The sequence below is a fragment of the Protopterus annectens genome, chromosome 8.part0 (genome assembly GCF_019279795.1).
Source record: "Protopterus annectens isolate FY-2018-M chromosome 8.part0, PAN1.0, whole genome shotgun sequence".
NCBI lineage: Eukaryota > Metazoa > Chordata > Ceratodontiformes > Protopteridae > Protopterus > Protopterus annectens.
The window spans coordinates 1,800,046,168-1,800,060,645 of record NC_056741.1 but is presented as its reverse complement, the minus strand read 5'-3'; the positions used below and the strand labels follow the sequence as shown (position 1 = coordinate 1,800,060,645).

The window sequence follows — 14,478 nt, the reverse complement described above, 5'->3', positions numbered from 1 at the left end:
ATGTTACTAAAATCCATTTACCACTAAACACAATTTTATTTATTCTTTCATTCCATATAACCCATATGGCATAAAATTACTTTTTATCTATTCTTTAACATATTCTTTATTTACTATCCACGCTTATTTTATCCGTTTCTTTTATATCTTCAAAAAAAATCTTCTTTACATAGTTTTCCCCATAACATCTTTAATATTTTACATTTCAAAAACATGTTTAGTAGTTGTTTGTTCTTGACAATGTAAACATATTCTATCACTTTTCTTTTTATATGGCATATTTCCTTTGCTGGTAATTTTGACATTCTACTTTCTGATTACACCATTTGCTTCTTATTTTTATAGATTTATTTTTTTTCATCTGTTAGAGTTTCCCATAGTTTTATATAGTAATGTTTTATCATAACATTCTTATCATACCTTTCTTTCCTTTCCTATACCATCAATTTTTATTTTCCACAGAAATATTTTTTCTTGGTAACATTGTATTTCTTCATTTATAAACTCTTTTTCTCTTTTACTCTTTTTAACATACCCCCAAATTTAAAATACTTGCACAGTTTTACAACTAATCTCTCATTTTTTTCATTTATACACTTTAACACTTTGCACACATTTAATGAGGCAGCATATACTACTGGGTTAATTAGCCCTAAACCCCCTTCCCCTTTGTTTACATACAAAACTCTGCTTTTTCCTGGGTTTAATCTAGAACCCCATATAAGTGAAAAAGAAATATCTACAATAATTCCTTTTCAAATACTGTTGGCAATATAAATGCACTTGCTAAGTATGTTATTTTTTCCAATCAGTACTAAATTTATAAAATAAGGCTTTTTTCTGATTGGTAATTTATATGTTCAAAAAAGGTGGGTTTGTTTTGTTTCTCTGTTTTCTTTTTCCCAATTGAATTTGACTTACATCTTTATCCCCAAATGTTATACCTAACACAGAAATGCCATTCATTGTAAAATATATACCCCCTATCTTTACTACATCACTTAAACCTTTAATTTTCTCTTTATTTAAAGCAACCCCTATCACATCTAGAAAATCACTTGTGCAAATTGTTACCTCTTTTATCCATTTTTTTGCAATTATTATAATGTCACCTGCACATGCTAACAGGACTGGAATTCTTAACTCGTCAGGTGTTTTATATATATATATATATATATATATATATATATATATATATATATATATATATATATCCCTCCTCCTTCATTTTGTCATTTATTTGAAAAGATTATACAACTCATTAGGCATCCCTGTCTTACACCACTCTTCATATGTACCTCTTAGCTTAACCAGCCATTTACAAGTATTTTTAATTTATCATTACTGTACTCTGACATACATAATTTCCTAACTTTCTTACTTATATTCTTTCATTATTTCCCATAAAATTTCATGCCCAGTTGTACCAAATGCCTTATGATGGTCTCCTGTCATGATCTTCTTCTTTCTTATTCATAATATCATCCTCATGGTTTATATTATTAATAGTTCCTGACAACTCTTCCTGTTTATACTATACATATATGTATGTATGTATATATATATATATATATATATATATATATATATATATATATATATATATATACATACATACACACACACACAAAATCTTCCATATTTTCCATTTTAGTTTCAAATTTTTTTTGTATTATTTTTATAAAAATCTTGTAATCTTTATTATTCAGTACTACTGGTCTCCATTTTTTAATTGTCTTCTATCTTCTTTCTTCCATTTGAATTTAAGTATTCCACAACACATTTTTTTATACATAAAACCTTAATTTAACCACTCATTCAAAATCTTTATTTATTTATTTATTCATTCATTTTTGCCAGTTCCTTAAAGCTTTATACATCATACCTTATTCCATCTAGTCCTGCAGACTAATGCATGTTTTTTCACTACCTTCTTTTTTCTTTAAACATTTCTTGTACGTATTGTACTTACTACTCTGTTCACAATCATTTCCTGAATTCTTTCTATTTCACCTTTTACATCTTTTATTTCTCTCATTACACTGCCATCTTCCTTTACTAATCTGCTTAAGTAATTTGATATTTTTTTTCCTTGTAAAAATATTTTTGCTTAAATAATAATTGTATTTTTTCTTGATTTCCTTCATATAATTATTTTTCTTTCTCATTCTACTGTCTGTCATTATGTTCTAAATCTTCCATTGCATCATTATGTTATTTTATATTTTTCTTTCTCTTTCTCTAATTTTCTCACATCATATTGCCACTGTTAATAAACATGTTTTTATATTTTTCTTTAAATATCATCTCCCATTCAGACCACTTTTTTAAAATGTTCTCATAGTAATATGATCTTTCCATAAGTGTATTATTAATCTCTTTCCTTCTTCATTCCATGCTTTCTCATTTATCCTTTTTATTCCTTCATCTATTTTTATATGTTCCTTGTTTTCCTTTATCTCTAACCATATTGCAAGACAATCAGAAAATCCTTTCAACAGCCTCCCTTTCTCCTATAACTAAATCTTCTGATACTATAAAATATATATACTTTAGTTCTGTACATACTCCTTTTGTAAGTCTGTGAATTTTTATCCCAAAGTTTTAAATTACCACATCTTATAACATTTTTCTTATATTTTCTTTCTTTTTACATTTACCTCTTAAATCACAATTAAAGTCTTCTGTTATAATAATCATATTTATTACTGCATTGTCTAAAATCTGATGAAATAACTTTTCCTTTGTTTTAATTTGTATATGCATATAATGGTATAATTGTATATACTTGTTTTTTCCATTTTAAATCTACAATGGTTAATCTTCCCATTTTTGCTAAAGCTATTGTGACAAAAGGAGGTACTGCCAGTACAGCCAGCTGGAATTTTGTAAATAATTGTATGTCATTTGTGTTATACACAATGCTTGTTTTACAAATGTATTGAAACTGATTCATACAAGATGCTAGTGTTACAAATGTATTAGAACTGTATGCGTATATCAAACAGATTGGCACAGACGTTTCTGTTAAAAAGATATTTTGTAAAGTGCTTGGGTTTGAAATCTATGCACAGTGTGCCTTAATGGAGAGAACAAAAATGTACATGCACTATTGTAACTGTTTAAATGTATAGGTTTTGACAGAGGAAACTAGAGGGTTAACCTCAGTCCAGCAAACTTTAGAAAAATATCTGAAATTAAATCACTTTATAGGCTAGGCCATAAAAATGCTATCTCACAGGTTTCAATGCAACCAGAGACACAAAGTCTGTAATAGGAAGCTTTCTGTATTGTCTTTGGGGTGAACTAATTGCACTCTGGAAGCATGGAGGTATGCATTTGTTTTATGACTTCTGGCACCTGCCAAAGTCCTGAGCAAAAAACCTTCTGTGTGTATTTTTATGGGTAGGTGCTAAATAATGCCAGCTGCCAGCAATGGGGGTTTGCATGAGAACTAGAAGTCAGATGACCAGAAATTATGTCATTCCGCAAGCTATCTCAGCAGTAATATTTTAAATATTATTTTGAGAAGTTTCTGAGTGAGACTGAGTATTCTGTATTCTGATCTGGGCCTGACAACAAGAAGAACCATTCACCACACCATCTGCCTTGCTCTAAGTAAGTTATTAGGGTATAGTAACCCTATTAGATTCAGTCAGGAATATAGTGAAGCTTAGTTTAGATTTTGTTTTTATTTATTTATGTGAGCATGTACTGCAATGTTATTTTAAATATTTTCTGTAGTTTTGAACTCTGATGTTGTTGTGAATATATACTTAGTATTGTCTTGTTCTTTTATTTATTATTAAATATATTTAAACCTTTCATTGTGGCTTACCTTTGTAGAGATAAAGTTTTGAAAGTACTTGCATAGTTATTTGGTGACATTGTGTGAGAAACTCCTAATAGCCTTGCTCCTGGTCAAACTACCATTTGTATTAATATTAGCTTCGCTCAGTATATTGGGTACCCTTGTAAGTGGCAGTCATAACTACTTTATAGTCTGGGTAGAAGGGGGCATAGCTAGTAGGCCTGTGCCAGCCTTTCCCAGGTGTGTGTGTGTGTGTGTGTGTGTGTGTGTGTGTGTGTGTGAGAGAGAGAGCTACTTGGGCAAGGACACAAAGCACTGGTTGGACAGAGAGAGTGTAAGAGGACTCTATAGCTGCCCCAGTGTGGAGTCTTTCTGGGGATCAGGAGAAAGAAGGAGAAACCAGCCCCGGACTGACTGTGGTCTTTGTGTGCTCTTAAGGGAAATTGCATTTGATGCAGAGAGCTTTATCTGAAAACACTGTACCTGTCATCCTCTCAGTGAACATCCCCCACTGTTACCAGTGGTGAGGATTGAGACACCTTGATCACTGGTCCAGTGGAGGGTCATCATAGCTACATCTAATATCTTTACTGTGTTTCTACAGAATATGGCTATTCCAGAACATCTCATTACCCAAATTCCAGATTATCTTTGCTCCCTATAGTCTGTTTGTAATCTTTCTTTCTTTGTTAAAAATCTTGTGTCTTTGAATATAATTACATCTGCAGCACATGTATTACACCAATCCAAAATCCCTATTCATCCATCCATCCATCCTCAACCCCTTTTCCCATTTTGCACAGGGGGTCAGTTTGTCACTTCTGTACTGACAATCATCTCAAGCCAAGGTTTACACCACTGGGAGGCTACCTCTGCTGCTGTAGGTAATCACTACCACTCACACACACTTGCATCTATGGCCAGTTTAATGTGTCCACTCTACCTACTGCATGTCTTTGGAATATTCTTCATGCTATATTCTTAATACTATTCACATTTACAGAAAGCACTCTAAATTTTTCATTTTACCTTAGATTTATGGTTTCATAAGTTCATAACTAAATTACTAGGCTAGCTGCCTTAGTGGGCCATTCTTAGCCTATTTCCCTTCCAATGGAGAGAATCAAACATTGTACTTTGTGTGTATGAGTCAGGCACCTTAGCCATTATACCATCCCCAACAATTAGGTGTATATATTTGTTTTCATCCGGTTCCTTTCCTTTTTTTCTTTTGTCCTTAGCCCTTTAAAATTTCTTTTTCTGTCTTTTACCCTTTTACCAATAGAATTTTATTTTATTTTATTATCTCCCAATTTATGTCTTCATCATTATCTTTTTCTGAGCCTCCTTCTTTGTCCTCTTTATTATTTTTTCTCATCTAATTTTTTCTATTTTTACAACTTCTAAAATGTCTTCTCTTTGTTCATTTTCTTCTCTTTCTTTTTCTTTGTCCTTACCCTGTATTTTCATAAATCCATCCATAAATATCAAGTTTTTCTACCTTTATAACATTTCAATTCACATTTTACACCATGCCTTATTTCCCACAAATAACAACATTTTATTTTATAACAGTTACTTTTTTTACACAAACAAGCATGTTTTGGATTGTCCCCAGTATTTTACAACACCCCTATTATCCTATATATTTATCATGCTTGGTATAGTTATTTTTTTCTCTCTTTCTGTTTCTAACACAATATTACAATCCCATCCACTGGTCCATAAACCATTTTTATTATAAACATTTGCAATATCCAGTACTTCTTTACATAATGTTTTCAATGTCCTTTCAAAGATTCTCTCTTTGAAATTCTACATGAAATTTCTTTTTTTTGTTTCCTTTCTAAATGCATTTATCACATAAAGATTCCATGGGTCATAGTCTTTCTTTTTTCTTATTCTCCAAGAAAATTTTCCATTGAAAAAACAGTCTCAGATATAATGTCGCAAAATGTCTCTTTGATAATAAGATTAAATGCTTTTACTTCATGTGCTGTTAACACCCAGATGAGCTGTTACATTTGTGCTCTTCATACCTGTCCATGTCTTTGTCTTCTTTACTTTGAATCCTTACCAAGTACTTCTACTTTTCATTGCTTTCTGTCTCTTTTGTCATCTTTTACTTTCTCTACATATGTTTTCTTTCCCATCTCACCGCTGTTCTTCAGGATTGTCTGTGCGTCCTCCTTTTTGTATTTTCTCCATATGTCTCCACAGGAAACATCTCCTTCATTTTCTGGCTCACTCTACATCAACATTTCTTTAAGTAAATCACTCTGCAACCCTCCTGACTGGAGGGTTACATTTCTACAGCTGTCATTTGCTGACTCATCACCATCAAACTGATATCTTTGAAACATTTCCTCAGAATCATGCATGCATTCTCCAGTCTCAGTATTTGCTATCTCCCTCTTTCTCCAGGCCACCTCTGTATCTGGAATAGAAACAGAAAGTGAGCATGCAAGTGGATCCCACCCTTACAACAACAACAACAAATAAGGAAATGTCCCAGATCCTCTGGCCAAATTCCCTTAATAGTATAAATACCATCTTGGGTCTCCCCTGAAAAGAGGCTTCTAGCCTATTGGGACTTACCTGGTCAACAAAGGATTAATAAAATAAATAATATATCAGACAAAATGTACTTAACTGGAAATCCTTTCACAAAAGGAACATTCTATCAGACATTGTGGACTCATTCAACCAGTACTGAACCCAACATGTTCTCAGCAAAGTCAGCACAACAGTTAATGCTGGCGAAGCATTTATGCAACTAAAGACAACTACTACAAAAAGTAGGTAAGTATAAACCATAAGTCAGAAGGCAAGTGCAGGTTATATCCAGAGTATGTCATTGTAAGACAGCAGGAATATATATCATAAGTACCTCCTATAAGTGGGAAATGCTGTGTGCCTAACAAATATTGTACTACGTATTTATTGATTCATTCCATTAAATGTCCAGGATAATCTGACTAGGTAGAGAATATTTACAGTGGAAGCCTGGGAAGAAAAGCCCCAAACAAATTATTCATTATGGCAAACACTGGGAGCATTAAGTAATACATGAAAAATATATACGGTTAATTTTGCTTAAGGCTATCAAGGTAGAAACTAAAAAACAAAACGAATTAACATACTGATGTGATTAGTTGTATACAATACAAACTTTATGGAGATCTGCTGAACATTTAACACCATAACTGCAAACTTTAGAACTGCAAAACTGCACGTGTGAATAGCTGAATATATGCTAATTTACAGATAATAGTAACTTGGACTATTCCCACAGATACAGGAAACCTAACTGTAGTTTATGTAAGTAAAAAAGATGTAGGAAGTACAAACCTCTACACTGGGATGTTGCCCTCCCCACCTGCAAAAAAGTGTAAATAATGTATTATTTGATGAGTCACAAATCAGGTCTCACACTTCTGATAAGAGGTCATACAATATGAACAATAATTGAGTTAAGCCATTTTCTGTGGGGTTAAACTTTGTAGAGCTTTTTACTTTTACAAAAATTAATATATATACGTATTTGTATTTTTAAAGGACACTCTATGAGGAGCCAAACCAAACAAAACTGTTGTCTGAAGGTATCAGACATAGGGGAAAGCATAGAAGGAAACTAAAATTAGTTTATAAATCTAGGGATAGTGAGATTAACAGGACAATGGTACAGAGGAAGAGAACTTACTAGGATATTCTCCTACTCACCCTCTACACAGATGACATTGTCATTTATCAATCAAGTCACTCTGAAACCAACATTCAATCCCAACTCCAGTCAGACTTACATGAGCTCCACCAGTGACTCATAAATTATAAACTATTTCTCAGTCCCTCTAAGATCAAACTGCATGGAAAATTCACCAAGCACATGACTCTTTAACTATCTTAAACAACCATTCCTTAGAGGCAACCTCCACCTTCGAATACCTAAGATAATGGCTTGATCAGTCACTAAACATTTATTTCCACATAGACAAAGTAAGAACCAAAATAAACTCCCTCCTCTTCTTGGCCAAGATCATTTCCCCTTTTCTATCCCAACCAGCCACAGCAGCCATTGGCAAAGTAGTTCTCCTCTCTCAGCTAGAATAGGAAATTCTAATTTCTGCATCTGCCTCCAAGAAAAACACCAACACACTCCAAAGAATCTTCAGCAGCATCTTCCAGTTCATTAAAACTCATCCCTTCATGCGTATCCCTGTATCATCTTAGAAAAAAAAAAAAAAAACAAATGGATACCCATCAAACAAAGATCTGACCTACTGCTGGGATCCTATCTCTACAGACTACTCCACCTCTAGACCTTTACTCCCCTTAACAGCTAAACGTCATGAAAAAATAGCTTCTCATAAAAATTGAGCCATTAGTTACAAGCTAGAACAACTCTCTTCCTCTATAACCAAACTCCACAGCACTGCACATAAATTCTCCTCTTAGACACGTAGTATTTGGCAATTTACTCCAAGTTCAGAATGCAAATCAAAAATGTCTGCTTTAGCACAGGCCATATCTTCTAATACAGTTTCCCTAACGCATTTCCACTTTTCTTTTCCTCTCACAGAATTACTAAATGTTGACTCACTTTAGAAACGAATGCAAATTTTGAAAATTTCTCCGTGATTGATTACTATAATTTACATTTACAGTATTTCTATGTAACTAATCTAAACCATTGTTATTGCTTACACTTCAACCCTCTGTGTTTGTGAAATGTTTTGGAATTCACCCTAGCTGGACCTGAAATCAATCTATATTAATCAATGTACTATCCTAATAAACAAATATAAATGAATAAATGGTCACAGCTTTGTTTCTTTTTCCACAACTGCAAGATGCTGAAATTGCTGAAAGATTCACTAAATAATTCTGTGATGCTATCCAATATCTCATCCCCAAAACCAACGCCACACAATTTACAGCTCCCTTCCCAGAAGATTCCAACTGCTACTGTTCTGTCTGCACCTCAGTAGTTGGTGTGATGGTTAAGGTGCTTGCCTTAGAAACACAAGGTACAGGGTTTGATTCTCACATGGGGTAAATGGCTAGGCTTAAAATGGCCCATGAGGGCAGTTAGCCTAGTACTAATCTATGATCTATGATCTATGATCTATGAAAGCCAAAAAATGTTCAACAGCCATTAACAACCTCTTGCAGAATTTCCAACTATGATTTCTTCCTTCATTACATGTCCAATCAAAGTTCTCATCAGCAGATCCATCAAAGAAGTAAAGTGCTCCCATTACTGGGGAGTTATTTGTAGTTTCCCTTCATTGCATTTATTAAGGTTGGGTGGGCATAGGAATGCAATGGATAGTACGATTTGGTTCTCACAAAAAAGAGCTGACATACACTTTCCAGTCATTCTTTATGTATTTGTTTATTCAGCTGAAAGCAAACGTATGCCTGCATGTAGTCATGCAAAGGGCTATAACTGATGACCACATCTATGTGTTTCTGTGTACCCAGATTACTGAAACCTGCTGCCATGTTGGAAACAAACAACCTTGGACAATCCTTACTGGTAATGTAATTCAGAAACATATTAATTCCTAGCTTTCTGGCATTAAACTTTCTATAAATATCTGTTTTTTGTTTTTTTTTTTTTACAGCCCTTGTTAACCCACTTTTCAGAAACACTGTCCGATTAAGTGACTTGATCAGATTCATACAGTAGGCAAAAGGAAGGCAGAAAGAATAAAACCCTAAACTTTGGATTTCAGGAAGTACCTCATTAACATTTGCAAAGAGCTATGTGTTAAAACACACTGTCCTACTTTGTATAACTGGTAGATTACTTTTCCCCCAAGAAATAATGTGAGAGGAAATTATCTGATAATCCTTGGAAAACTGGGCTTCAAAACAACTTTCTGCAAGTAGAAAGTAACTTTTTCACCATACTGTCAGCTCATGTCCCAGTTCTGAGTTCATTATTTTGCCCACCTGTTCCTCCTTATGACCGGTAGTGTGGTGTTCCATATTTTGAAGATGGAAAAATGACAATGGCTGCAGTTTCTTTAATTATTTTGTTTGTTGTTACTATGGGTTTTATGGTAATGTCAAACCATCCTAAATTCTTTTAAAATGAAGAAGTCTCATGTTAAGAATTTAAGGCTATGTACCTTTAATTATCTCAGTCACTAAAACTGCAAATTATTAAAGTTTTTTATTGAGATGTTAGCAGATGACCCATCCATCAGTATCCCCGTGTTCTCATTTTTATTTTTGTGCTTATTCTATAGGTTTTCTCCCTAAAGCATACATGCTAACCATAACCCAATAGTCAGAGTGACAAGCCTGACACTGTTTCACAGTGTGCCCCTACTACCACCTGTCTTGCCCACTCTTTAGGCCACACGTCATCATGCTGAGGGCTTACTGCTCCATCCTTAATCAGTGCTGCGGGGTGCTGTCCATAAACAGATTAGCCTTATTCTCCTCTCCATCATGATGTGGGGCACAGATATGTTAACAAACACGGCTTGGCAGGTTCTCCCTAACTGTTAATCTCTGATTTATATCAGCTGGCTAGTTTTCTGTCCACCTCATGCAGTTTGTTCTCAAACTTGTTCTTCTTCATTTGCCATCAACATCTCTGAGGCATGGATCCAGTTGTTTTACAGTAAAACAATCATAAAACTGGACCACTTTAGTCAGGAAGGAACTCTACTGTGTAAATCTGTGTTGTTGCTATCTTTGGAACATTAACATTCAGGAAATCTAACAGCCTCTCCAAGGACATTCATTCCAGTCTTGTGCCATCTTCCTCCTCCTCTTCTTTATACTAGAGATGTTTACTGCTGAGGCTATACACAGTACTCCACATTCATGCTGATATCAAAACAGAAAACATATATAAAAAGTCTGTGCATAACTGTTCTTGGGTAAAGATGAATGAAAAGAAAATGAAAGTTAATATAGAGGCATCTCTTCCACTGATCTGTTATTAATCATTTCATGTTTTTTCCTTGAATACATACTCTTGTCTATGAATTTGCAGAAGCACACAAACTTGTCTCAGACTTATACAACTTTAGCATGCCTCCAAGTCTTTTCATCACTAGAATATGATGTAATACATGTATTTTTTCATTTTGTTTTACAGACATGGAGAAAGTATGATACTGATCGCAGTGGCTACATAGAAGCCAACGAGTTGGAGGTATGGAAATTGCATGTCAGTTTCATGGTTGGCAGACTTCAAGGTTTAGTTAATATGATGTTTTATTTTTGAGGGGTTATTTGGCACAGTGTGAAAATATAGAAAGGCTATGCATGCCTTTCAAAGCCTAAATGCTGAAATAACAGATTTGTAAAGATTCAGTGTAACATTTGGAAAGGTCATTTGAGGTGAAATGATTCAGCAGAAAGATTCCTGCCTCCTCTTCTGTGAGTGCTTTCTCACAAAATATTTATGCACTTAATCTGGAGTCACTTCTCCACCGTTTCCATCATTGCATCCTCTTTAATTAAGTTGAGGGGGGATAGGAGTCCAAAATTGCTTGGGCTTGTCTACCTGTCTGTTTTTGGTATCAGACTAGTATGTATTAATGGAAGTAAGTCTGCCATTCCCTTTCCCAGATCTCAGCCTGTGCCAGACCATAACCAAAAAACATGCAAGATTCATAGCACCCCCCCACCCACCCAAAAAAAAACAAAAAATGGGAGAGGCACCCTCATTACACATAATGTCCTTTTCCTTCACAATGCCTCTCAATGTCTCTTAATTCTCAGAGGCAGGTCAACAGCTAGTGGACATTAAGACAGTCATCCCCCCACCAGTTTCAGACATCACTTGTTCAACCTTATTGGATCTTAGTTTAATGTGTGTAGCCAGAGGTGTCATTCTACACATTAGAGTGTCCCTGAGTCACATTAGAGGGCAGTGGTGAGCATTTTTTCACCTTTGTTTAGTCTCTGTGCTCATGCTATAGGTATTCTCTGCATAAAAGCCAGTTCTGTCTCCACCTCATGCATTTTGATCTCACCCCTATTCTCTCTTTTTTTTTCTATCAACATCTCTGTAACACACTGTTATTTATTTAGAGTTTGTTGCTCACTGCTTCTTATACCACTACCCAAAAATGATCAGATGTAAGTTTCAGCTTTCTGTTTTTTTCCCCTTTAAATAATGTGATCATTTATTTTACTTTTTTCTTTCCTGTCAGCCATCACATAATAGTCATATCTATGCAGTATGTGTCCTCTAATGCAAATTTGTCACTATCACTATCTAATGTTACTCTGCTCCCCTCCCCCATGAGTGATCATAACACACACACACACACACACACACACACACACACACACACACACACACACACACACACACACACACACACACACACACACACACAGTCAAAAGATTCTGAAACTGCAGTACAGTTTTGCTTGCACAAAGAACTGTGCCTTTGCCAGTAAAGGACAAGTCTCCAACACCATACAGAAGCATTTATTTGCTATGTCCCGGCCACTACATTCAGACAACAGAACTGTGAATAAGAATGAATACCTGTAAAATTATTTGTACTGCCCCAAATTGTAATTTGTACATACGTCTGTGCTCCTAAACATTCAGTTGGCAGTTGTTCAGTCCTTACCTTCCTCTGAGGAGGGCATTATCCTCTGACATGCTACATTGTTTCTGCTCATTCCTTCAATGTTTCAGATGTCCTGTTAGTCGAATGAATTACACGTTTTTTTCCTGTTACCTGTATGTTAGTCATAGTGCACTGTGTAAGGTTTAAGTTTTTGGTGCTTTACTTGAAACTGTGTTCATAGGTTCATTGGTTTGTACTAGGCTATTAAAAACCAGAGTCTTTATAAGCTTAGCCATGCAACCCAACCCAGATGTGCCCTCCAGTACATTGGTCACCTATATGGTTGCAAGTATGTTACTAAGGAGGTAGCTAAGGGTGATGTGTGTGGGGGGTATGTTAGTTTGGGATTGCCTAAATTGTCATGGGCCGCTGTCCATCTGAGACATGGGGGTCAGACCAGAGGTGAATTTGCAGTTTCCCATCCAATGATCAGGGTTTCGCTTGGAACAGGTCAGGGATGAACTTGACTTCACAAGGATGCGGAGCTTGTTCCACAGTGCTGGAATCCTTTAAGAGACATATCAGTCTGTCTAGCAAATTTATTTTTGTTGCAGGCAAAGTTCAGGACCCTGGAGCTAATATTCCTGGTACTGTTTGTTTTGCAGATGTGTAAGAGGTCCATCAAAGCTGGGTCTGAGGATACCTGACAAAGATCACCTGTCAGTGACCTGTTGAAGACTGAGTAAAGAGGTGGGGCCTTAAGGCAATCTGTATAGGACAGAGTATTCATAACCTTTCCTGCAGAGAAACCTATGAGGGTATGTTGTAGCTGTCTGGTTAGGCACATACCAAAGGTGTGCATTGTATTTGATTATGGGTCTGATAAGGGCTGAGTAGAGTAATACTATAACTTCCTGGGACCAGGATGTCATACCCTTGTGTATGAGCTGGGTGACATAGAATGTTTTTTATACTGTCTTGGCTAGATGTTGGTTAAAGGCCAAATTACTATGAATATATGTTCTCAAATCCCTAACTACTGGGTCAACTCTTAGGGGTGTTTTATCAGTGGAGTATTTAGCTTGGATGGGCGATTTCCCAAGAGGCACTGTAATGCATCAATCATTTATTTGTATTAGACCTTCTTTGTAGGATATCAGTGCTATGGGGGGAATCTATGAAAGCCGCTAACTTCATCTGCCAGAGACCTTTGACATTAGCCTTGATTTCTGAGAAGTAGGTGCAAACAGCAAAACAAGCCAAGGCATCTAAAACATACCCGAAATCCGATAAAGGCATTCAAGGAATCAGGCTGCTTGCAGCAATCACTTTATTAGAGCATAAACAAAATAAAAGTTAAGTGTTTTCATCCCTTTCAAATCAGGGGCTTCCTCAGAACTGAGACACTTCCATAAAAATCTAATTAAATAACCTCACCTTAGTTACATGTCACAGTTTCATTCACTTCAATGGGCACATTCACAATAAACTAATGAATAAAAGATTTTTTTAAAAAACCTTCCTAATTACAACATAAAAGTAAAAATAAAATGACAGGTTTCATGTTTTTAAATGCCTTGATTTCAACACAGAAAAAGAGTGTCATTTAAACCTGGAGGAAAATTGGCATTAAACCTCAATTGCCATTCCTAAACAGAAAGCAAAGAAGAATGATTAATAAATGCCAAAATATACCCAGTTAGAGTATTTTTAGTTTTCTTCTTCAAAATATCAAAATTATGTTGATATATATGTTCCTGCAAGCTACATTTATTTTTCCCTATATAAAAAGCATTGCAGTCCTTGCAAATTGCAATATATACTAACCTCTTAGTACCAGAAATGGCATAACATTTAATGGCTAGAGCTGGAGTATGTACAGTAGACAATACATCTCCTAAAATAAACCCACATTGGGCACATATGTTACACTTTATTTATTTATTTATTTATTTATTTACTGATATTTGTTTACCAGAAATGTCTGACTGGGTCACAAGAGCCCATTTTCAGCAGAGGCTTGGGGAAAAAAGCTCCACTTATGAGAGAAAAAACAATTTCAAACACATTACATAAGAAAAAAAATGAAAAATATGCATTTCAAAATAAACA

At 35.0% G+C, this 14,478-nt stretch overlaps 1 protein-coding gene across 1 annotated transcript in view; it reads left to right on the top strand.

The window, feature by feature from the left end:
• Positions 1 to 14,478, top strand: part of CALB2 (calbindin 2) — an 865,351-nt gene that overhangs the window by 559,927 nt on the left and 290,946 nt on the right. Inside the window, exon 5 of the mRNA XM_044081296.1 lies at positions 10,932 to 10,988. Within this exon, the coding sequence (XP_043937231.1) occupies positions 10,932 to 10,988 (57 nt within the window). The remainder of the gene's footprint in view (positions 1 to 10,931; positions 10,989 to 14,478) is intronic.